This window comes from Rhipicephalus microplus, chromosome 1 (genome assembly GCF_043290135.1).
Source record: "Rhipicephalus microplus isolate Deutch F79 chromosome 1, USDA_Rmic, whole genome shotgun sequence".
NCBI lineage: Eukaryota > Metazoa > Arthropoda > Arachnida > Ixodida > Ixodidae > Rhipicephalus > Rhipicephalus microplus.
The window spans coordinates 270,942,735-270,967,564 of record NC_134700.1 but is presented as its reverse complement, the minus strand read 5'-3'; the positions used below and the strand labels follow the sequence as shown (position 1 = coordinate 270,967,564).

General features: G+C 44.5%; 1 protein-coding gene across 1 annotated transcript in view; it reads right to left on the bottom strand.

Moving 5' to 3' along the window:
* Positions 1 to 24,830, bottom strand: part of LOC142767283 (corticotropin-releasing factor receptor 1-like) — a 252,161-nt gene that overhangs the window by 89,548 nt on the left and 137,783 nt on the right. Inside the window, exon 5 of the mRNA XM_075868675.1 lies at positions 1,374 to 1,503. Coding sequence (XP_075724790.1) covers positions 1,374 to 1,503 — 130 coding nt within the window. The remainder of the gene's footprint in view (positions 1 to 1,373; positions 1,504 to 24,830) is intronic.

Here is a 24,830-nt window from a genome sequence, read left to right as displayed (position 1 = left end):
GCTGCGGCCGCTACGGAGGAAGTTGCTGTCGCTATAGAGGGGTTCTGAAATGAACATATGAGCTATGTGGACGTGTAGCTCTATAGCTTTGAGAACCTCATCAAACATGTGAGGTGCCTTAACTGCGGAAATGTAGCTCATTTGCGAAATATCATCGTCGTTGTTGCAGCCTACGCCACACATGCACACTTTAATTTGTACAAATGCAAAGACAGACCCAGTTCTGCAAGAGGCTCTAAAGCACAATAAGCAAATGCGTGGTTTAAAAATATGTGGCCATGAATTGTTACGGTAAATCCTCGCATATAATAAATGTGCCGGAGAAGTTATTAATGCAAATGACCAGAAAGACCTCGGTGACACTTTGATCCGCAACACGCTTGCGATAATGCTTCAGTAACATGCTGTGGGCAATACGGTTACGTACTTGTAAGGCCCACGGGTCAATTCGTACGCTCAAGCCGACGCCGCAAAATGCGTATACGACTGGACAAGTTTCTTGCGTGGTGCTTTTCTGTGAATTCACACAGACGTGAAAATCTAGTGAAGCGCACCGCAGTTGTGTCAGGTGTGTCATCGCAGCCGCATATAATCATAAACATAGTCTAAGTTATAATTTCGTTCACTGCTACTTTAATGAACCGTACCCATGCAGAAACAAACACATGATCGATCGTTGGCCCGATGACCGAGTGACACCTTTAGTTTACCTCAGTATGGCGATATCATTTCGACGTGTCGAAGACTGTTGCAGTTATATCAACAATGGCAACCGTGAAAAATACTTCGCATATTAATGCTATCCAGAACGTTTTTGAGGTAAACGTGCTCGATACGCCTCCATGGCTTAATTAAAAAGCGTAATTCTATGGTTTATTCCAACGCTTGCGAGAGATAATTGCTTTTTATCGGTAAGCCGCTCCAAAACATAACCGGTGAAGTGGCGTCAAAGGCAAGTTCTCGCGTTTCACAGCTGCGGCTGAACGGCGACGGTTTTAGTCAACATGAAACTGAAAAAAAATACCTGGTCCATTTTTTTGTGCCTTTCGTGCAAATCACCGTGAAAGATCGTCGGTACAACACTCTTTCTTCTTTACGAGGCCACAAACAGCGCACGTGCCAGCGAAAACACACCAGCAACTGCGGTGGGCGCCACGGGTTTTGCCTACCAAGTGAAACCAAACACCCGGCAACAGCGCCACCGCATTTTCATGACGTGTTTCCGGTGGAATTTCTCTACACCCACTCACTTAAACTTCTGTGCTTGCGAACACCGTAGCGAAAACAACGGAATTAACAGAATGCACTCAAATGAGCAGTGGCAGCATGCATCATAGAAGTGGACTGGTGAACTGTGCAACGAAATGCCGTACCACGTCACTGTAGGTCGTCCAGTGTGGTCCCAAAACGTTGGGAAATGAGATGACGGCCAGCAGGATTGAGTGTACAATCAAGGACGCCACGAGATTCTTGTGCACCCGAAGCCTGGAACACTGCAGGGACCTGCGATGACAGAGCAACAACACGTAAATCATTGAGCGCGAGCCGCCGCCGCCGCCTTGCGGGCACGTCGTTCTGCAGCCTTCTCTACCCGCCGACCTTCTGAACACACGCGCGTGCCAGAACGGCTTTTATTTGACTAAACCGCGTCCCTTAGCTCACGGCGCCGCCCACGAACACGCTATCGCCAACGTCTTCGTGTGACGTCATCCCTATTTTCTCGCGCGCTCACACATCGGAGTTCTTTCTTCGAGCGCGAGCCGCCGCCACCTTGTGCGTATCATACTTTTTATCGGCAAACCGTGAATCATCAGCTGGCCGCGTCCGTCCGTCGTCTGTCTGTTTCACGGATGGACGAACACAGCGACGGATGTACGCACAAGAGGACCGCCGGACGCACAGATGGACGGTCTGTTGGACGCTTCACCCCACTCATCATCATTCACTTCTTGAATATGCTGGGATTTTTATTATCATACTGCAAGTAACATCCTCTAGTATCGTACCATTTGCATTTTTCAGCGTATATGCATTTCGTTATATGTACAAGTACCGCCCTCTACGGCCGGTTCAAGAACTAACGAGAGGTGGCTACATACGACTACGATGGGACGCTCAGCCCACGCCTTAAGGAGCTTCGCTCCTAAAGATCGGGTAGGGGGGGGGGGGTCGTGGGACCGGTGTGCCATCCCCTGGCTACGCCAGTGGCAGTAACCTCTGCATGAGCGCTGCCAAATTGATTTGTAATCACACGTACTGGCAGTTACTGATACAGCACTTAAAGGCACATGGTATCAGTGCGAAGAAGAAGGAGCATGTCACGCATCATTGTCACGTGAGAAGTCCCTAACAAGCGTGAAGGTCTCAATGCTGCCACTTCTAAGGTAATTATATCTGCAACCATGTTATTCTTCGCAAGCGTTTGGCCAGCTTACAACCCGTGTTGAACGGTAGTGGTGAGATGCCGTGTAGTCTGCGTGTAAATTTTGCTGTCGTTAGTTAAGGATGCGTTCAGTTAAAACATAGGAGAAGTTGCAAGGAGAGAAATGAACTTAAAAAAAGTCTTAGTAGAGATAGTTTCCCCGTGACAAGGACTAAACGTTCATTATGAAGACTAAGACTATTTGGTTAGCTTCTATAGGTACAACAATTTATTAGGCTTAGATAAGATGTAAAAAAGACATATGGCATTGTGAAATCGAAGCCAGAGCATATGGACAATGTCTATTCGCTAGCAGTCGATACCCCGTAACCATAACATGGAATATGAATGACATGCACACATGCCCACCGGAAAGCCAGCTAGCAAGCAAGGACAAACGTCCCTTGCTTTTACCACTGCCGTAACGAGAGTTAACCGTTCGCAAACGCACAATATACGCCTGTGTACAGGAAGACTACACATAATTAAAATCTCAACACGACCTATCTGTACACAAGAGCCACTGAGTGAATCTTCTGCACTGAATCCCGATAATAACACGGAAGTCAAAACGACAGGATAGTTGCACCCTTTTTGCTGCATTCAAACTCCACCCTACTGCGTGCTTTCGCAGACTTCTCAAACTAGCGCTTTACCTGCAAATAAATAAGCGTACATTCGATAGTTCTTTTCGAATAGATTGATATAGTTCGCGTTTTGGTCGTCGATTCCAGTTCCTGTTTCCCTTTTTTCCACGCCTACCACATTTATTCTTTGTTTTACCACGTAACTCGGTCGTGATACATGGCAGCTTGTAATGAGACTACGCAGAGAATAGCGCTTTACGCATCTGCCGCGCCTATGAACAGATTGTGTAGTTACCCCCTTCCTCCTCTACCCAATGTTTTCGTATATTACGTTACGGGTGCCTTGAAGGGATCACAGTGAAGCCTTTTTTCCTCATAGAATCAACCTTGCTGCAGGCACTGAAAACAATTTCAGGGGTGAAGCTTCTTAAGGCGTTTCTTACAAGACAGCAGAATTGCTGACAAGTAGCAAGTTGTACAACACATGTACTTATTATGGGCAGTATCATATGACACCCATCATGTGTGTGCTGAAGTGAATGACGTGTCGACTGCTTTGTACACACGAGCGAATACATCTTCATAAGGACCAGGCGTGTTCTCTGCTGTTTTGTGCTGGTTGGATCGAATATGAAGGAGGGACTTTATCAGAGACTTCACTCGTTGACTTTTGAACATTTCCTTAGCATTGTGTTGTGATATGTGCGTATGTGTTTTCGCGTCTGTGTGCTCGAGTGTTCTATTTTACATACACTACTTTGTATGTTTTCTTTTGAGGTACGTGTTCAACTTTCACTCAAGGGCTAAGGAGTTGCCAGTGCCATATTTTTGCGCCAACATCTCCTTATATATCATATCAATAAAAAAAAGGCGTCACCCAATCGTCCTCTGTCGTAACCACCTCCTTCTGGTATGTACCAAAGAATAGACTAGTTCTTGAAATTTCCGCTAGAGAGTGGTACTTGTACTTAATCAATATATGATGAAAAGATGCGAGATTATGGTACTTGGAGTGTTCACTAGACAAACAGTTAGACAGACGGACGGACGGACAGACGGATGCACGAACGGACGGATGGACACTTCGCCCCACTCATCATCATTCAGCCCGCGGATACACTGTGATGTGATTCTTTTATTTCTTCTCGTCTTGTTTCAAGACACTTGGGTGAACTATAATCAAAACATTCGTGGTCAATGATATTTTATGAAGATGGTAAAGTAGCACAATATCCTGGTAAGCCACAGAGGAACATTTTATCGTAGCTATTTTTATACATAAGCTCAACACGCAACAGACACTGCAACTAATTACTAAAACGATGGTATCGATAACAGACCCACTCAAATAATAGAAGCATTCCCACTTTGAGGTCGCTTTATCTTCGCCATTAAGATTAACGGGCACAATTCTACAACAGGGGCGTGATTACATCAGTTTTCTTCGCATCCAGAGGACAATTCTTGATTATAATACCAGTGCTTCTCTGAAACGGTGGCATGAGCAAGCGCACCATTTAGACAGCGGGGTAGTCCAGTAAGCAGACTCATAATTTTTATATGGCCTAAATTGGTGCCCAGTCATTTGAGTAAATGTCATTTGAGTCATTTGAGTGCAATCAAGGTGCAAGGAACCATTACTTCATCACTCTGGTCCAACCTAAGCATATACCGCCGAATGCGCACTACCTTCATTTGATAATAACCGGTGCGATGTAGTGTAGTTATGGTTTATTTCTCGTTCCCTGATGCCAACCAGTGATTAGTGACTATTAGCGTGTGCGTCATGTAGCAGTACGTACGCGCCGTTTTTTGATAGGTGAGATTCACAAGGATGGAACGCGCTAATAACTTCTAATCTTATAATCTACCGCAATGCAAGCGCACTCCAGCATACACCATCCTTCATTGCTGAAAACTTGCGCAAAACAGTGTTTTTACTTCCCCTCCCCCTTCTATTTTTTGTAATTAACTAAGAGCATAAAGCAACAATTATTAACGTTTTGTCAGTCAGGTGAACTAGATCACACGTAATGTCATTACCTTGGTCACGCATTTGCGGGAACGCTGGCACCGCGAACGCACAAGTTTTAACACACAACGCAATCACATTGGATCTTCTGGTAACGTTTTGCAGCCCCCCAAATGATGCTGGGCCAGCCTGATACCTGTGAAATTATATGTGTGGCATCTTTGTTTGTGGTATCTTTATAATCTTGCATATTTAAACCTATGGCAACACAAGCTTAAACAAAACGTCATACTTCACATCTGCGAAAGACAGCTTACTGTAATTTATTTTTTAACTTATGTATGTATTTATTATTTATTTCAAGAAACCCATAGAGGCTGTCAGTGGGGGGGTATTACATATAGGGGTAAGAAAGAAAATAAAACGTAGTAGAAACACAAGCATGAAAAATAGCGAAAAAAACCCAGGAATGACGCTGCACGTATTCAACATATTGAAAAAGATCTTTATAAACGTAATGAGAAAGAACAGAATAAAACGATAATAGAGAGTGAAATAACAAGATGGTTTATTCAGAGCATAACACCAAACTTGGTTTTCGCAACAAAAATTATTATAGGAATCATCCTGTCATTTCTATGTGAATAGACATGAAGCGTACCAAGGCTGATGATTTCTTGTTGCGCTTCAGATTACGAGACGAGGACAGGTGGCAGTTGCACACCACTCGTCCTGTAGTCCCCGTCTTGTACTCCTCTGGAAATTCCAAATGCAACAAGAAATCGTTAACCACTACCAATGAGGCAATTTCGTCGCTCTGCTGAACGCACCAACGCACAGGTAAAGTCTTACAGAGGAACTAAGAGGACAATGTGACTAGCTGGGCTCGCCGTCTTGCTGCCGTTGGTGCGCTGACATTTGCTAAATAGCTTATAGTATGCGTCTTTTGGTGGCCCTCTTAGTTTCTGAGGCGATGAGAATACTAGAGCACGTCACCGGAGCCGACGCTTCGGTAAAGGGTGCAGTCGCCTTCGACCTCTTTGCTGAAACGTCAAACGAAAACGTTGGCTCTCTCAAGATTCACTGTGCGGCAGCATCTCATCTAATCAAGCCTGCATCTGCTCCTGCACGTGCGTATTGTTCGCATATCTTCGTCTTTGCTTCTTAAGCAGGACCTTGTAAATGTCATACTGTCCTTGGAAACCTGATCGTCGTACTATATACCAGAAAAAAAAGTAGTGGCAAGGCCATCATATTTTGAGTGTCGGGTAACCATAGCAGGCATGAACGCTCGCCATTTGTCGGCAATCAATGATAGCCAAAATGCAACCTTAGCGGTGATTAGCCATTGTCACTGATACGAGTAATGATTACCACTGTGTTTGACAGCGCGATATTTAGCACATACGTAAACATTATACGTACGTCTATTTTCCCTGATGACGGACATCACTACAACATATGTGAGCAGCAGAAACTTGTTAGTGTACGGAGGCGTTCTGGAATGAGCCAATCAGCAGCACCATCAAGAGCAGAAGCCTTTTTCCCTGAGCCAATCGTACGTTGCTCGTGCCTTAATGGGCTCGTGCCATATAGCTCGATTCCGAAACAGCGAGCTGCACTGATGTATGAGCGGAGATCAATTTTCACGTACATACTCGAGGTGACCATCGAGAACAACGTGGCTTATGGAAGGCAAAACGGAGGCTCATCATTGCATTTACATTCATTTACATTGCATTTATATTCACATTATGCGCAAACGAGGACACCTATGCGAGGACAACAACTCATCAAGGTTTACTTGGGTGAAAAAGCTTTGTCATGCATGAATAATAATAATAATAACAATAATAATAATATTTGATGTTAAATATCAGCAGCCAATCACCTTAACTGCGTTAGCAGAACAATATACACTTTAATGTATGCGGCAATTGTTGAATGCGTTTCGCTCTTCTCAGACATTAAGACTGCAAAAAGATTAATTCACAGTGATCTCATGAACTGAGTGTGAAATCACACGAACAATAAAATTATCCCCCCCCCTTTTTTTTACTATCTTTCGTGCCTCACTAGCCAAGCTTAGAGATACATATACAGGACTGCTACGTGCAACAATGTAGTGACAGGATTATTGAGGGGAGAACTCTTATCGAGACGCCACCAGGGGCCTGGCTCTTTATGGATAGCATAAACTCTGGAAATCAACCAAAAGTGGTGAACTGGTGATCTAAGCGTATTTTAATGGTGAATGTTGCCCAAAAGAAGTTTATGATTGACATTTGATGTTGAGTTCTCCTTGTTCCTTGGAAAAGCGTTATATTTTTCGCTAGAGCTGCTCTACTCTATCCGAGAAAATGAACGTAGAAGGTTTTCGTGAATCTGATGAGCAAGGTCATTCCTTTACAACTGAGCGATTTTATTCAGGAGTAATTGTATAACAAATCTTTTGGTTAAAATGCAATGTACGCGAAAATTCAGCAAGGACAAAAATTATTTATCTATTCGTTCTGTTTTCCTGTGGGACTCAACAAATATCATCAAGAAATAATGAAGAACCGTAACATTCTATCAAATTCTAAGCTAGAGGGTCTGCATTCTCTGGAAGTTTGAACGGTTGCTCAATTATTATGTGTTTTTGCGTTGCTTACCGAAAAAAAGGGGGGGAGGGGGGGAGGTATACGTCTTCTTTTTTCCTGAAAACTTTACTGAAAGCTGCATTGAAATTGGATACTTTGTAACAAAGCTACAGACCGATGAACTATACTGGTTCTAAAAGAATCACCCTACAATAGACATACTTGTGTAACTAAATATATACGCATAAATTGTTTTTTTTTCTCTAAAATCATTGCTCACAATGGTTACGCCAAACTTTCCTGCCGCACTGCCCCACCTACGCAACTCTCCCCAAAACTCGAGTGGCACCTTTTTCCTATATACGGTCCTTTTAGTGTAAAGCAGCCGAAATTGAAAAAGAAAGCATAATACGGAAAATGATGATTGTATGCGACAATTAACTGAAGAGTCAGGTATTTTGAAACATAGTTGAGAACAAAACACACTACAAGGTGCTAGTTCCACTAATCCAAAAAGAACAAATTGCATCTATTTCCTGAGGCCAAATTGTACCTCGTAATCCTGCTGTTGAAGTGTCACGTACGATGTTGCACCACTCGACAAATGAGAAGCGGCTTGACCGTTTTTGTATAAGCTGGAAAGAATAAGCAGCATGAGGAGTGGGGAGAAGTAATAATGAAGTACCATGACAGGAAGGTCGGAAGAGTGCCGCATCTACACAAAATGGTCTTTTCTTCGATAATGTTATTTCTACTACAATAAGCATGCTGCCTGTTTTTCTTTTAAATGAGAAGCATTTCTTTTCGTACAGCAAGCACTTTTGGTATCTATCTGTCTGTCTGTCTGTCTGTCTATATACATACATACATACATACATACATACATACATACATACATACATACATACATACATACATACACACACACACACACACACACACACACACACACATATATATATATATATATATATATATATATATATATATATATATATATATATATATATATAGTCTGTCTCCGCCCACGTGCTCTCATAATCACCCCGTTAACTTGGGGTACACAAAAATTAGTACGGTAGGGTAAGGTGGTTTGACGAATACAAGCGCTGGTCATGACATGAATAATGTCGCAATCTAGTCGCGTACATCGTCAAACATTTTTCGAAAAACAGTAGCACATACCCGGGGGTGGTTATGTGCCACAGGTGGTAGACATTTTATACCTTCCCAGAAACGGCAAGAACACATATTTGTAATTTTAACGCTCGAGCGTCAAAATAAAGCTGATATAGGCAGCGCTGACTGAACGAATGCAAACAATTAGTGTCAGTGTAGCAGCATGAATCGAACCCTGACATTTTACGTGGCAGTGAAGAATTACACCACAGAGGCACGCCTGGTTTCGGAAACACTTTGCAAATAGGCCCTAATGTTCGTGAAAAGTTGATTATGGTTGCAATACTGGCTATCAAACTTTATAAAAAATTACATATGTACTCCTATAATACAGCCGTCACGTCCGGTTAACGTCATTTGTAGTTGGGTGCCATCCACTGATGTTGAATTGTGTAGCAGTGTTGAAAGCTACCATTATCGTGGGCCCCAGTGCCAACACCAGCGCTTCATATCACCTTACCGCTTCTGCATGGTATTGCTAGTATTAATGTTCGATGCATGGTTACGCAACAGCAAACAACTGCTAATATAAGGCATATAGGGCTGTTTAAGGGATGTGTGTGCGTAGATTTGTACATATATTGAACGCTACATCAATACGTCTCGCTCAAAAAAAATAAAACACATTCACCTTGCACCCGCATGCTTCACAAAATATCGATTCCTATGGTACGTGGAATGTGCCGAATTTTTTCACTTGTTCATTGCGCTTTTCGGTTAAGGTGGTTAAATTGTTTTTCGCAACTCAGCCTAAACGCAAGGCGCTGTATGTATGTATATATCGTTTTCAATTGCGTGATACGTTCTGTAATAATATCATTCCGGGAATATCTTGTGGAGGGAAGAATAGAAGCCTATATGGCGTTTCGTTGAACCGACACGACTGGTTAAAATCCGTGACCAGCTTCCAGGCCCGTAGTCAGAAAATTTTTACGGGGGCGGCTAAAGGTTTGTCTGCTTCTTTCTGAAAGAGCCCTCTGGTTGTTCCCATGAGTGCTTCGCGATTTGATATCTACATAGAGACCTATACCTAACGAATACGCGTCGGGCAGTAGCACAACACACCGTTGTAAAACAGGATATACTCTTTTGTTAAAAATTGCGCCAAATGGTTAAAAGCATCTTACACGTCAAAACTGTGCAGCGTAGCTTATGCACTGAAAACGGCAAGGTAAACAAAGGGCGTGCAGTAGCACCCCCCCCTCTTTTTTTGCACGTATAATCCCACCTAGCGTTTGATCTATACAATTCTGCGAGCTAAATAATGTTGGTTAGACCGACTCTGTTACAATGCGGACTCTCGAAAAAGCCGCTGTAAGAACATCCGAACATAGTACACGCCATAGTGGAACGAAGACTTGGACATTCATTATCCGCTTTGCAAAGAGGCGAGCTCGCCAGCTGAATCTAGCTAATAACCAAGCTGATATGCCAAATAATGCAATAGAATGCCAATATATTGACACAGAGAGAAACATAACACACACTAGCAATATACCGTAAGTGCAGTAGCACTGACAATTGGGCTAGTTGGTACTGGTTCATCTTTTAACTGAATAAGGGCGCGCACTCAGACAAGGACACTATAACAGGAAATCGAACACGCTCTTGGTCTGTCCCATTTCTCGTTCTAGTGTTCTTGTCTGAGTGCGCGCCTTATTCAGTTAGAAGATGTACCGTAAGTGCCACATCGCCGAATTTCGACACACCGCGGGATTACTTAAGAACGAGTAGTGGAAGTGACCCCACGTAGCCCGGATGAACACGACCGCCAACATGTTGGCGGTCGTGTTCACGGATGAACGTGGCCATCACTGTTGGCCACGGATGAACGTGGCCAACAGTGATGTTCTGTAAAACGCCGAAGAATTCCCATTACAAGACATGAGAATTTCCAATATCGGATATTTTTTTGCTGCGCACGTTGACAAAATTACCACCATAGTTCTCTGCAAACAGCGCCATTTCTCGCTCGGCGATCAAGCTAACTACGCTAACTACGATGTGGGGGTGCAATGAGGTGAAAACAACTTTGCCGGATATGATAGCACCCCAATAAGAGAAAAGATGTGCTGAGGCTGTGTGTTTCTCTCTCTATAAAAGGGAAGAATCAGGGTAAAGGTGCGAAAGTGCTAGATTTTTTTCTGGGTGAAGGGGCCAGTCAAGCTGTGAAATGCAGCTTTTTTCCCTTCGCACCAAACCACGTATGCAGTGTATTTTCGTGCACTTGTCACGTGGTTGAATAAACTCAAACTCAAATGAAAACTCCAGGTTAATGCAGTAATAAACGAAAGCATGTACACAAGACCCGTCATTACTATTGTGAAAGCATTACAGCAAACATAACTACTCCCATTATTTCGTTGAAACTATTATCTCGCGCGCAACTGGAACGCCTTCGTGTCTAGACAAGGGCGCACTAAAGACATTATGTATAATATCTTGTCTGAGTGCTCTTTATGTGTGAATGATGGCATTATAATGTGAATATAAGGATAAACGATAGCCTACTTGTGTTGAAAAGTGCTGTGTGCACGTTCGCACTCGCAGTTCCGTGTTAAACAATAAAACTTCTCCGCCAAGCCATTCATAAATACAGGCCTACATTGTCTCTTAATACACTTATTCCTCGCACACTCACCACGAAGCAGTAGTGTTCAAATCACAAGGTACATTTTTTATGAGCGTGATAGGATGTGTACGTCCAATGAACATAGTATATTCATCGACAAAGTATGGATTTTGTACGAACTTTTCTCACCTCGGATGTCCATGCCATCAAAGTCTGTGGAGATAACGAATGCAAGCGTGAGGACTGATTGAATATCCGATATGAATATGCAGTAGTGTGGCTCGTTGGACGAGTTGGTTCTATCTAACGGTAGACCTAGCGCGAAAAAAAAAAACGAAGACTAGATAAGGACTACGCAGTGTTGCGCTGTGTTTGTGCAGTCCTTCTCTCATCCTCATTTTTCGCGCTAAGTCTACCGTAACAATATACGGTGTATTAAGATGTGGCCTATTCACAAACAGCATGCTGTTAAGCACATTGATATGCTGATATAAATCACTCGTATACAGAGTACAACAGGTTTGGTAAGCGTTCGTACCTTTCCCGGTAATCGATTAACTTTCCTTCAAATAACTCACTTATTCAGGACAATGCTAAGGCCAACTTTGTGGAGCCTTCGAGAGCGCGTGCAGATAGCCTATTGATTACACGACGCTGATCGATCACTCGATAAGCTCGACGTAGATAAGGAACAGACATATTACGGTTGCTTAGCTGACAAAAATATTCGGGAGTCAGCCTTTGGTATTTCCGTGCTCTTGTGAGCTGATTAGAGCCCCAAGTTGTATAATTTTTTAGAGCCACCTTCAGAGATACCTTGAGGTTCATTGCTTTTTATCTAACAATTCTGGTTTAGAGGATGCTTCAGAATAAACTTCCCTACACTGTCATAGATAATAAACTACAATAACTAGTAGTTTTGACTACTAAATCCACAGCATTTGTACACAAATGAAGTCATCGGCTTATGAAATGCGCTCACTTAAATGAATCTCGCATGCTTTCAAGTGCCGAGCACTTCTGGGGCTTGAACTGTCGTATGATGTCATCGTGTGCTGTCATCGTCTCATGTCGCTCGACGTAACACAGTAGAAACCACATATGGCATTGCCATCTGTAGTATAGCCATGTCTAGCAAGGCAAGTGAGCGTGAGACGAGACGTCAGAATGAGGAGGACGAAAAGGAGGAAGGGAGAGGGTAAATCATAAAAAAAGTAATGTATTGCGTCACGCAGACACGAACATTTAAGCATAGCTATGTATAGTTTAGCGTAGTAAGAGTGCGGGAAAGGAAAGCGATGGAGAGGAGGAAGAAGGGAGGAGAGAGGGTGTAGCTTATCGTAGCCATGCGGGACACCACGCAGGCAAAACCATCTGTAGCGTAGCTGTAGGTAGTATGGTGTAGTAGAGGTACGAAAAATGGAAGTGCGAAGAACGAAGTAGGGACAAGGAAAGAAGTACGCTGCCATTTCTGTCACTGCTTAACGTCCCGCAGAGAATGATATGCGTAGCATAGCCATGTAAAGTAAGGGGGCAGAGGAATTGAGGAGGGGGAGAGACTGAAGCATAACTTAGTCATGCAAGGCCTCACGCCGCAGGCGAAATCACCTATACATAGCCATCTATAGCATAGCCATGTGTGTGAAGGGGGTTGGCAAGAGAAGTGAGGTTTAGGAATGATGTGAAGATGAGTGGGACGAGAATGAGAGAAGGTAGCATGCCTAACACGGTATAACATGATCATGCGCAGTATAGTACAGCAAGGGGCCGTAAAGAAAAGGTGAGTGTGAGGCAGAGTGATGTGAGTTGGGGGAGGGAAAGAAGGAGGAGGCTGTGTCACAAACAAAGGTTGCCTTTCCCACCATGGAGGCTGAGCAGCGTGCACGTTTGGAACACCAGCGCTTGTCTGCTCGTGAACGCGAACACCTCTGAAGTGCACTGCTCCGCACTTCCAACAGCTTTGAGTGCAAATGCATACGCATTTAAATAACCCCTTTAGGCGTGGTGGCCACATAGGTAGGGGAAACGTATTTGCCAGCTCTTTTTACTAGCCGCCATGAAATATAGGCATATATTTCGCATTATATGAATTCAAGCTATCAAATAGTTCGTGTGGTTTTACTTAACCCCAATGTGGCTTGTATCACTGTGGCCGATCACTTTGGTAAAACGACTTGGTGCCGACATAGTTGGTTCTTTACTTTAATTAAATATATTACTATTATTATCCGGGGTTTTACGTCCCAAAACTATTTTATGATAATTAGAGACGCCGTACTGTAGAGCTTAGGAAATTTTGACCATCTGGTGTTCTTTTATATGGACTGATATATCACAGTTCACGGTTCTCTACAATTTCGGCTCCATCGATGTGCGATTGCCACGGCGGGGATCGAACCTGCGACATACGAGTCAGCAGCCGAGAAGCCCAGTCACTGTTCCACCCAGGCGGACTGCTTAAGTAAAATCGGCATAGCTCAGAAAGGACGGGGATGAAGGGAAGACACTAACTTAAAAATTGCCATGGCGTTCATGCTTGTCAGTTCATGCCCTCACTTCTACCCCGCCCTCTTTGTACCATACCATTTTTTTCACTATGGTAAAGGCCCTACATTAAGGGACAAATCTTTCGACGTGCAGCATTGCAGGACAAATGTTAAAGAGATTACTTTTCTCTGCTGGAAATCAATACAACCTACAACTTGCGCTTGCGTCCTGCGGTGCGAAAAAAAATTAACATAATGGTTCTTAGGTACTTTTAATGCCATAAATATAACATGATTCTCTGCATAATAATGAGGCACACAATTACTGGCTAGTTATATTTATTCATGGATTATCACACAGATCGAAATGTTACTTACATTTCTTAATGTAAATGTGGTATCATATTCTTTTCAATTATGTTGTGTAGATTAGGCACATCTGTAAATTTTATTTCGCGTCCGATGACATTAACTTCAGATATAGTGACTTTTATTTTTACTCTGAGACATTTTTACAAGTACTGCAGATTAAGCCACTTGGTCTTTCTAATTTACTTTTGCTGTAGCGCCGATCAGTTGACGCATGAACCAAATCGGCCGCAGCAAGTAGGGAAAAGTTGCCTATGATCCAGTTGCCTGCTATTTCCCTCTTTGCTATTGTCTCTCTCCATCACGCTTGGACTGATTCGCCGTATTTATTTGTTTACTTATGCACCGCCGCGGTGGTCTAGTCGCTAAGGTACTCGGCTGCTGACCCGCAGGTCGCGGAATCGAATCCCGGCTGCGGCGGCTGCATTTCCGATGGAGGCGTAAATGTTGTAGGCCCGTGTACTCAGATTTGGGTGTACGTTGAAGAACACCAGGTGGTCGAAATTTTCGTAGCCCTCCACTACGGCGTTTCTCATAATCATATAGTGGTTTTGGGACGTTAAACCTTACATACCAATCAATATTTGTTTACCTATTTATATGATTTCTATTCACGGATGTACAATCACACTGCGGAAAGAACGAGGGAGCAAGCTTGCAACTGCACCCTGGAAGCACACAACACCTGGTTACTCCTTTGGGTGGAGGGAATAGATGGAGGAAAAAAAGGTCAAAAAGAGGAAAGCGGAGAGGGAGGTAAAAAAAAGACGAAAATCTAGACAAGCATAAATGAACTAGAAATTAAAAAAAAAGTCCATAAACGTGTGGCGGTGGCTAGGTTTGTTTGGTCTATAAAAGTCAGTAGAGCCCGATGGGCCTGGTCGCGTCAAGAAACGCAAGTTTTCTGGAAGAGGTAATCATCTAGGGTCACGCACTTAAGTCCCAAGAATTTATATTCCTTAATAAGCAAATGTCGCTGCGTAGCAAATGCGGGACAGTGCACTACGAGATGCTCAAGTGTTTCGCCGGAGGCACAAGCTGCTGCGCAACTGACTGTCAATATGCCCTTGACGGTAAAGCCGTGGAAGGACGTTCCGACAGTAAGCAACAAATCGCAATTTCGGCGCAGTTGATTGGGTAACCAGGATCATCGATACTTTCATGCAATGCTTCTCTTTTACTGTCCCAGCATCTACGGCTATATATTCGGTGTGCACTCAAGACGTAGGCAATAGGTGCTACGACAATGCGGAACTGAAATGATTCAGGGGACTGTAAATAACGTCGAACAGGGATAAAAGGAAATCCCGCGCACGTACACAAGACTCCCCTTTTAGCTGCAGGCGGTTCGGATTTGCACAAGGTCAGCCCCAGTAATTGCATCGACTCAGGGCGGTCATTAAGCGCAGTGCAAGCACAATCGGGCATCTTCCCTGTGCATTGCTCGTCGCGATGGGATGGTGATCCTCTTCGGATTGCGCAAGAAATGAGGAACGTGCGACAGTAAATAACGGAAACGTCATGTCTTGTCTATATTTAGCCTTCCGCTATAAAGCAAACTCCTAGTGCGGCCATATGTGACCCGTCTTGAAGATAAGGGGAAAAGGGAAGCTATTACAGAACGTGTCCGTCCCTGAGAGTAAGCCGCAGTGCGACAGCTACCATAACGATGATTGTGGCAGTATAAAAAAGAAGATGCGGGTAAAGTACTGCGTAAATAAATCTCTCGATGGATTGTACAAGTTGTCGATAACAATTGTAGTCTATGGTGCACGCTATGAGCACTCGGATCAGCACCTGGATTATTGTGCGCCACGTCGGCCATTGCTAAGCGGGAGAACTGCACGTAGTAAAGCCGATACAACTCGAACATTTCCTAGCCTTATATTAAAGCGACTCGCTTAAGGACCTGCTATTGGACGTACTGTTGTCTTATGTTCAACATGAATAGTGCAATGTTACAACTTCTGGTAGCCGTCCCTGCCGTATTCTACCAAATTGAAAAAAAAACAAAACATTAGAGTGGTATTGTAGCCCTGAAGCTTCACTAAATGCTAGTGGCTGCTATTTCACTCAATAGATGATTTGGTAAGTTCATAATATCTGGGGTTTTACGTTCCTAAACCACGATTTGACCATTAAAGATGCCACAGTCGAGGGCTTCGGAAATTGTAGCCACCAGGTGTTTCTGACGTGCACTGACATTGTACAGTACGCGCGCTTCTACCATTTCGCCTGCATCGGACCCGCAACCTTTGGGTGACCAGCCGAGCGCCGTAACAACTGTTTCACCGAGGCGGACGAATTTGGTAAGTTATTGCAGGTATATCTTCACTAAGGATCATCTCTCGTTTCATCTATTCTGTACTCCTGTCATTTTCTGCAACGAAAATGATTTTATCTATGAGCTAAATAGAAGCCGTTACGACGATAATCACGACTATAGCCTGACAGTTAAGCGGATAAAAAAAGTACGAAAGCTTCGCACTGGTGACCTCAAGCCTGGAGGGAGAGTGGAGGATAGCCTTCGTTGTTTCTCTTTATTTATTTTGTTTCGCACGTCTCTTTCTTTCTCTCTCTATCGGTTTCAGGCTCCTGTTTTCTGTACTCGTTGCTTGATATTTTTCGCTTTGAATCTCTCTTTGTTGTATCTGTTTTTATCCTTCTCATTCTTTTTGCTCTGCTCCTTTCTTTCTCTTTCTATGTTTATCTTGACTTCTCTCTTCCTTTCTCTTTTGGTCTTACTTTTTGTTTTAAATTGGAAGCATTACTTAGTGAACTTCGGCGACATTGAGCGTATCTATCTATCTATCTATCTATCTATCTATCTATCTATCTATCTATCTATCTATCTATCTATCTATCTATCTATCTATCTATCTATCTATCTATCTATCTATCTATCTATCTATCTATCTATCTATCTATCTATCTATCTATCTATCTATCTATCTATCTATCTATCTATCTATCTATCTATCTATCTATCTATCTGTCTGTCTCTGTCTCTGTCTCTGTCTCTGTCTCTGTCTCTGTCTCTGTCTGTCTGTCTGTCTGTCTGTCTGTCTGTCTGTCTGTCTGTCTGTCTGTCTGTCTGTCTGTCTGTCTGTCTGTCTGTCTGTGTCTGTCCGCTTATCTTTGGGTGCTCTCGTGGTCACTCCCTTAGGGCCTTTACACGTGCTACCCACGCAGCCGCAACGCACGTGCCGGGACCCCTGCCGCACGCAAGCGGGGGACAAATGAGCCAATTGGCGACGCTCTTTCCCCCTCCGCAGCGTCGCCAATTGGCTTATTTGTCCCCTGATTGCATGCGGTAGGGGTGCCGGCACGTGCGTTGCGGCTTTGCGGTAAGCACGTGGAACGGCCCTTAACTTGGCGTGAACCAAAATTAGCATGGGAGGGTAAGATGGCTTGACGAATATGACGCGCTGGTCAAGGCGTGAATACTGTCACAATCCCGTCGCGTAAGCCGTCAAACACTTCCCGACACACAGTGGCACACACCCACTGGTGGGTATGTGCCGCTTATATGCGTGTATGTGCCACAGGTGACTGACAGTATTTACTCAGGAACGACGAGAACACACATGAGCAAATTTGACGCGCGAGCGTTAAGAAATACGAGCCATCGGCAGCGTCGACCCGATGAATGCAAAGAATAAACGTAAGGGTCCCAGCGGGAATAAAACCGAAGCATTCTGCGTGGCAATGAAGCATTTTGCCACAGAGCTACGCCAGGTCTCAAAACTACTTTTCGAATAGACGCTAATCTTCATGAAACGTCACTAGCGACTGCAGTGCTGCCTACCCAGTTTTATAAACTTTAGAAATGTACACCTTTAATACAGCCGTCACGTCGGGTTAACGTCAAATGTGGTTAGTTGCCGCGCGCTGAATTTTATGTAGCAGTGTTCATGAGTAGCACCCTGGCGAGCACCCACGCTTCATATCAGCTTCTGGTGTTGCTAATACGCATGTTCCAGTTGGCATCGTTATATGCCAACTGGGTATACAAACTCACAAGAGTGGAAGCTTGGGCTAGTTGATGCGTAGTAATATTTGCAAGATTGTTTTAGAGCGCGCACAAAGGAAAAAGGACAGGGTAGACAGAATATAAACATTTGCAATTGGTTATATAAACATTTGCAACTCAACATATGTCTGTGCGTGCAACATTTGTACATGTACTTAGCGTAATTTCATGACGTATCACTCAATAAAAAAAAATGCAAGACGGTCACCTTCCCTCTACATGCTTCAAAGAACGCCGATTCCCAGATACGTGAGATCTGCCAAATTTTTCGCTATCACTATTTCGCCTCTGTTTCTTTCTTTCTCTCTTCATTGCTATCTTTTGTTTTCTGGCTTCATTTCTCTCGATTTACCTCTTTATTTCTCTTCTTATTTGTTTCTCTATTTTTTTCATCTTCCTATGTTTTTGATATCTTCATTCTCTCGACTTCTCTTTCTTTTCCTTCTTTTTATTTTCTTCTATGTCTTTCTTTCGTGCGTTTCACGTGCTCCACTTCGCCGACCTGGTTCCAGTTAACGCTCTCACCTTTGCTATTCGGTAGCAGGGCTTGCTAAATTTCCGTGCCGCACACCTACCTGTGGTTCGCTGTGTTTGTACGGCCGCCTTAAACAGCCCCTGTGTTAAAACTGCTGTGCTCACATTTCTCCAGTTCCTAAAGATCCAAAAATGCCTGACGCAGAGGTCATTAACGTACGCATTCTTGGTGAACACGCGCATGAATTCAAGCAATAAGCACACGCACACTAAAAAAAAGAACGCACGTTTACGCTTGAACTGATAGCCGTAGCGCACGCACACACACGCACGCACATGCACGCGTACGCTTTGGCAAGGTCAGTGGGATAAAACCACAAAGAGGGACAAATGAATTGTTCATTCTGTAACTTTCCTGCACCACAGAAAAAAAAATACTCGCAGCATATTTGCGGCCGCTTTTTGTTTGATTAAGCTGTATATGTTTTGAGGAAAATTGTGGTCTCTATTCCAAACAGCAAGTTTCTCCCAAATTTTACGAGCACGATGAATGGTAGGGACTTTTCCCTGCTCTAGCTTTCGTGATCCGGTAGCACGCTGAGCTCTATGTAGCAGCGTGAAAGAAGGCTGTCACCGCCAAGGGTGATTGACTACGGTGGCAACAATGTAAACAGAGGTGCCTATCCAGAGCGACCACTATGGGAAACATTCTTTGCTTTTGCTTCTACCGTGCTCTGGGGCAGTGTGCAGAGGAAGTTGTTGCATCACGCAGATTTGAAAGTCATGTAGCAATGTCAAGGCAAGCAACGGTGAAGTCACGAACACAGCAACAATCGGTGACTGCTTCGCCAGTATAATAGAAAAAAGGCACCGCTCAGTTTTCAATATAGAGATGATTTTGTAGAGTGTTCTAGTGGAAGCCGTTGCTCCACCTAACTTCTCTTTCTCCACACAAGTTACTCCCAAAATGTGATAACTGTTTTTGTGTTAGGAGCACGTTGAAAAATAAATTAAAAGTAAAGCAATCACACACAAGTCTGACCTTGAGTGCATCTTGTAGACGCTAGAATTCGCTGCATGGGCACGAAGAAGGTGTTATTTCAGAGACTTGCGCGCGTCGTCAATTTCGTTGCTGAAAACTGAGAAGGGGTTTTGTTGTTAGCTGTCACTACTCAGACAAGCGCACGCTCGTGTACATTGTAAGGGCACTACCATTTGTATATGCACAATGATTTTCAAATTATTTTTTTTACTTGTTATCTGGACAGGCCACGTTGCCGCTTTAGAAGCGATGACAAATTGAACGCCGTGCCAGCCGATGCTCCAGGAATACTGCGTAGTTTCTGCGTTATAAAGATGTTTATATTATATTTGTTCCGTTTTGTCAACAACGCCAGCACTCAACTTCCACGGGAGTTTCGAGGACTACAGATACGAAGCGTGGTTATTGGGGCAGTGGCAGCGGTCTCGCGGTTATAATGTGATAACGTTATACACCTTTTCTTTTTTATGGGCGCCACCATATTGTTTTACAGGCTCCGTCTCTGGTCTGGTAACCCACTGGCATGTGCGAAGGTCAGCGTTTGTATGAAAGGTATTCGTGCAATTGTTAATGCAGCCTTTTTGTTTTCGTTCTGGCACACTGAATTTCGAATTGAGTGATGCATTCTATAAGTACGGATGTAGTCTGTGGGACGGCCCGAAAGATTTGGTACATTCGCGGTCAAATATGGCAATGTATGACGGCGAGAACATGTCACAAATTGTCGGCGTATATCTAAGGCACTTTTTGTATTGACAAAAATAAACAAAAAAACGTGCGACAATTAAGCAAGTGTTGGCTTTGTAGATATAGTGAACCCTTTGTAGATGCAGTGAATCTCTGAGTCTGTCGGTTCACTGCGTGTTGGTTTATGCTGTGACACCGACTACCGACCACTCAGTCGTGCATGAGCAGGCAGCCTCGATTTCAGGGTGAGGACGGCATCTGTTTGTCATTCGCCAACTGCTGTCTGCCTTGTTTCTCGACATTTAAGTGACCAGCTAACTGCCTAATACTCGCGCGCTTATTGTCAACTGGTGTGGACGAAATAGAAACTGTTTACAGGAAGGTGCTGGTATACATAAGCAACAATGCTAGTGTTTACATGCTAGCGTGCTCCTCTTTCTTTTCTTTGAGAGCCGTGATATTCAATTGGATTTAGGCAGTGATCCATTCAAAATGGTTAGAGAGTTTCTTCTGTTAGGGTATGCACGTAGCAGGCCCTGGTTCACATCTATGATCCACGTCGAAGGTGATTTATGTTTATTTAATTACTTGATCTATCCAAATGTACTGTATTTGCGAGATTATCTCTGTCGTTCCAAAAGCTGATCATCAAAATTGGCGTATGTAGAAACACTTGGCAAGCGTAGCAACGTGTTTGTTATTTTCGCTTAGAAGAACAATAACCAAGCTGCATGATATTGCGTGACTTGTCGGACGGAGTTCTTCACCACGTAACAAAATTATCGTCTAGAAGTAGTGATTCTACACATGAAGTGACAGAACTTTAAAATTGTTTGGCCTTTCATTGCACATCGTTCACCAAACATCCCACCTTCTTACGCTAGTTGTTACCTCCCGACGAGGATTTCAGCACGTTCCTTTCATGTAGTGTTCAGTGAATGTTTGGGTTTCACAATGCCGGCGAAAAGCGGAAATTGGTTGTATGAATACAGTTAGCTCGCTGCGAAGTGAGCGATATCTGCTGCGTGCTAATACATCTACATCGACTGCAGTGGTCTCCGTGTCGAGCCGAGCTACGAAGCATGTTTTTACCGAAGATTTCATCCTCAATTAAGGTAAAAAATCGAAGCGAAAGTAACACAGGTGGCTCATAGAATGCTGCTGAGATGTTTTGTATATTTTCGGACAGGATCTTTTTTGACCGCTCATGTTTGATCACTTAACTGGCCACATGCGAATGTGATTTCACTGAGTAAAACACTGGGCATTCCGGATATAGGACTTGTGCACTATCACAAATGATGTATTTTCAAAAGTCCGCAACCTCAAACGCTCTGTGTTTGGTGATGCATGTCGAATACTTGTTCAGACAGCAGTTTTTTTTTCTGTGGTTGTCAGAACAACCAAACAATTAACGCATCTACATGAAGTGAATCATGATGGGTGAGCAAAGCACTGGAGGTCGGTCTTACTGCCAATCACCCTTGACATCGTCCACTCAGCACGCATTTAAATAAGTGACAACGCATGTGTACAGTGAGTCGCCGCCGCTTCCTGTGCCGTGATCTCCGGGGTAGCAGCTTGTTGTCGGCGTCCACGTTTTGCCGCTGCTTCTTCTAGCTCTGACCTCAGGGATATAGCTTGATGTCTACGTAGATGTTGAGCCGCTGCATGTCGTGCTTTCGCCTCCGGAGTAGCAGCTTGTTGTCGGCGTTCACGTTTTGCCGCTGCTTCTTCTAGCTCTCTCTCCGGGGTATATATTGTTTGCTGTCTACGTAGATGTTGAGCCACTGCATGTCATGCTTTCGCCTACGGAGTAACAGCTTGTTGTCGGCGTTCACGGTTTGCCACTGTTTCTTCTAGTTCTGATCTCCGAGGTATAGCTCGCTGTCTACGTAGACGTTGAGCGGCTGCATGTCGTGCTTTCGCCTCTGGAGTTGCAGCTTGTTATCGGCATTCACGTTTTGCCGCTGCTTCTTCTAGCTCTGATCTCCGGGGTATAGCTTGCTGTCTACGTATTGATTGATATGTGGGGTTTAACGTCCCAAAACCACCATTTGATTACGAGAGACGCCGTAGTGGAGGGCTCCGGAAATTTCGACCACCTGGGGTTCTTTAACGTGCACCCAAATCTGAGCACACGGGCCTACAACACTTCCGCCTCCATCGGAAATGCAGCCGCCGCAGCCGGGATGTGCTGTCTACGTAGATGTTGAGCCACTGCATGTCGTGCTTTCGCCTCTTAAGTAGCTGCTTGTTGTCGGCGTTCACGTTTTGCCGCTGCTTCTTCCAGCTCTCTCTCCGGGGTATTTAATGCTTGCTGTCTACGTAGATGTTGAGCCACTGCATGTCATGCTTTCGCCTCCGGAGTAGCAGCTTGTTGTCGGCGTTCACGGTTTGCCACTGTTTCTTCTAGTTCTGATCTCCGAGGTATAGCTCGCTGTCTACGTAGACGTTGAGCGGCTGCTTGTCGTGCTTTCGCCTCCGGAGTTGCAGCTTGTTATCGGCGTTCATGCTTTGCCTCTGCGTCTTCTAGCTCTCTCTCCGGGGTATATATAGCTTGCTGTCTACGTAGATGTTGAGCCACTGCATGTCGTGCTTTTGCCTCCGGAGTTGCAGCTTGTTGTCCGCGTTCACGTTTTGCCGCTGCTTCTTCTAGCTCTCTCTCCGGGGTATATATAGCTTGCTGCCTACGTAGATGTTGAGCCACTGCATGTCGTGCTTTTGCCTCCGGAGTTGCAGCTTGTTGTCCGCGTTCACGTTTTGCCGCTGCTTCTTCTAGCTCTCTCTCCGGGGTATATATAGCTTGCTGTCTACGTAGATGTTGAGCCACTGCATGTCGTGCTTTTGCCTCCGGAGTTGCAGCTTGTTGTCCGCGTTCACGTTTTGCCGCTGCTTCTTCTAGCTCTCTCTCCGGGGTATATATAGCTTGCTGCCTACGTAGATGTTGAGCCACTGCATGTCGTGCTTTCGCCTCCGGAGTTGCAGCTTGTTGTCGGCGTTCACATTTTGCCGCTGCTTCTTCTAGCTCTCTCTCCGGGGTATATATTGCTTGCTGTCTACGTAGATGTTGAGCCATTGCACGTCGAGCTTTCGGCTCCGAAGTAGCAGCTTGTTGTCCGCGTTCACGTTTTGCCGCTGCTTCTTCTCGCTCTCTTTCCGGGGTATAGTTTGCTGTCTACGTAGGTGTTGAGCCACTGTATGTCGTGCTTTCGCCTCCGGAGCAGCAGCTTGTTGTCGGCGTTCACGTTTTGCCGCTGCTTCTTCTAGCTCTCTTTCTGGGTTATAGTTTGCTGTCTACGTAGGTGTTGAGCCGCTGTATGTCGTGATTTCACCTCCAGAGTAGCAGCTTGTTGTCGGCGTTGCCGTTTTGAAGCTTCTTCTTGCTCTCTCTCTCCGGGGCAGCTTGTTGTTGGTGTTGCAACTTTGTGGCGTCTTCTTCTAGCTCTTTTTTTTTTTGAGGGTAGCTTGTTGTCTGCGTCGGCGTTGCCTTTCACAGGTTGTCATCCATGGTAGAAATAGAATGTGTTTTCTGGAACGCGCTTGTTCTTCATCGTCATCAGCGCCATCGTCACCGTGAGCACCGACAACACCCGACAGCGGACCAGTCTGAACTTCAACGTGCTTCGCCCCTGAAGCAACAATTGGTTTCCTGCTGATCTTTTGCTGGCCAAGATCAAAATAAACGAGAAATATGTCCGCAGGTTGACCTAAAATATGCCAATATAGTTGGCAATGCCACTCATCCAAGCACCATGCACACACTCTGCGCCGTCGCACGCATGCCAGAAAAGAGGAAAGCACTGGATGCCAGTCCGGTCCTCCTCGCCGAATGGAAAAATCCATACTCGCCCAATTCGCATCTGCCAATTTCAGTTCACACTGACAAAGAACCTACGCTGTTCCCAATTTGCAGCTATTCAATTCGCGCAGTACATAAGTCGATACCAAAAGTAGTGGGCCTAACAAAGCGCCTGAAAATAATTTGATTTTCACTATGAAGCAGTCCGGAAAAGCAACGCATCACGCAAGTGCCAGGTGTTTTGGAGAACGCTTTTCCCACGAAAAAGGCTAGCGTACGGTCATGGCTTAAAGTTCAATCATGTTCCACTTCGCTGGGAGAAAGCTTCATTTTAATCTTAGGGAGCAAATTCCTTAAGCACTGCGGGGTAGCTTTTGAGGTAGATGGCCGAATTTTCACATACATGCATAACGCAACCGGCCACAAAACATAGCCAAGAACGGCACGCATACACACTGGGGCGCAAAAATAAAACAAGAAATTGAACGCTTCACTTACAGACAATAATAGGGAGTTTTAGTGCTGGGTACGCATTCTCTTGGGCGATGCGGGCTTGGGAGCGCGCGGCGTTGCGTGCCCAACCCATACCCAACCAGAATGCCTTTTAGTTGTCGCCACGGTGG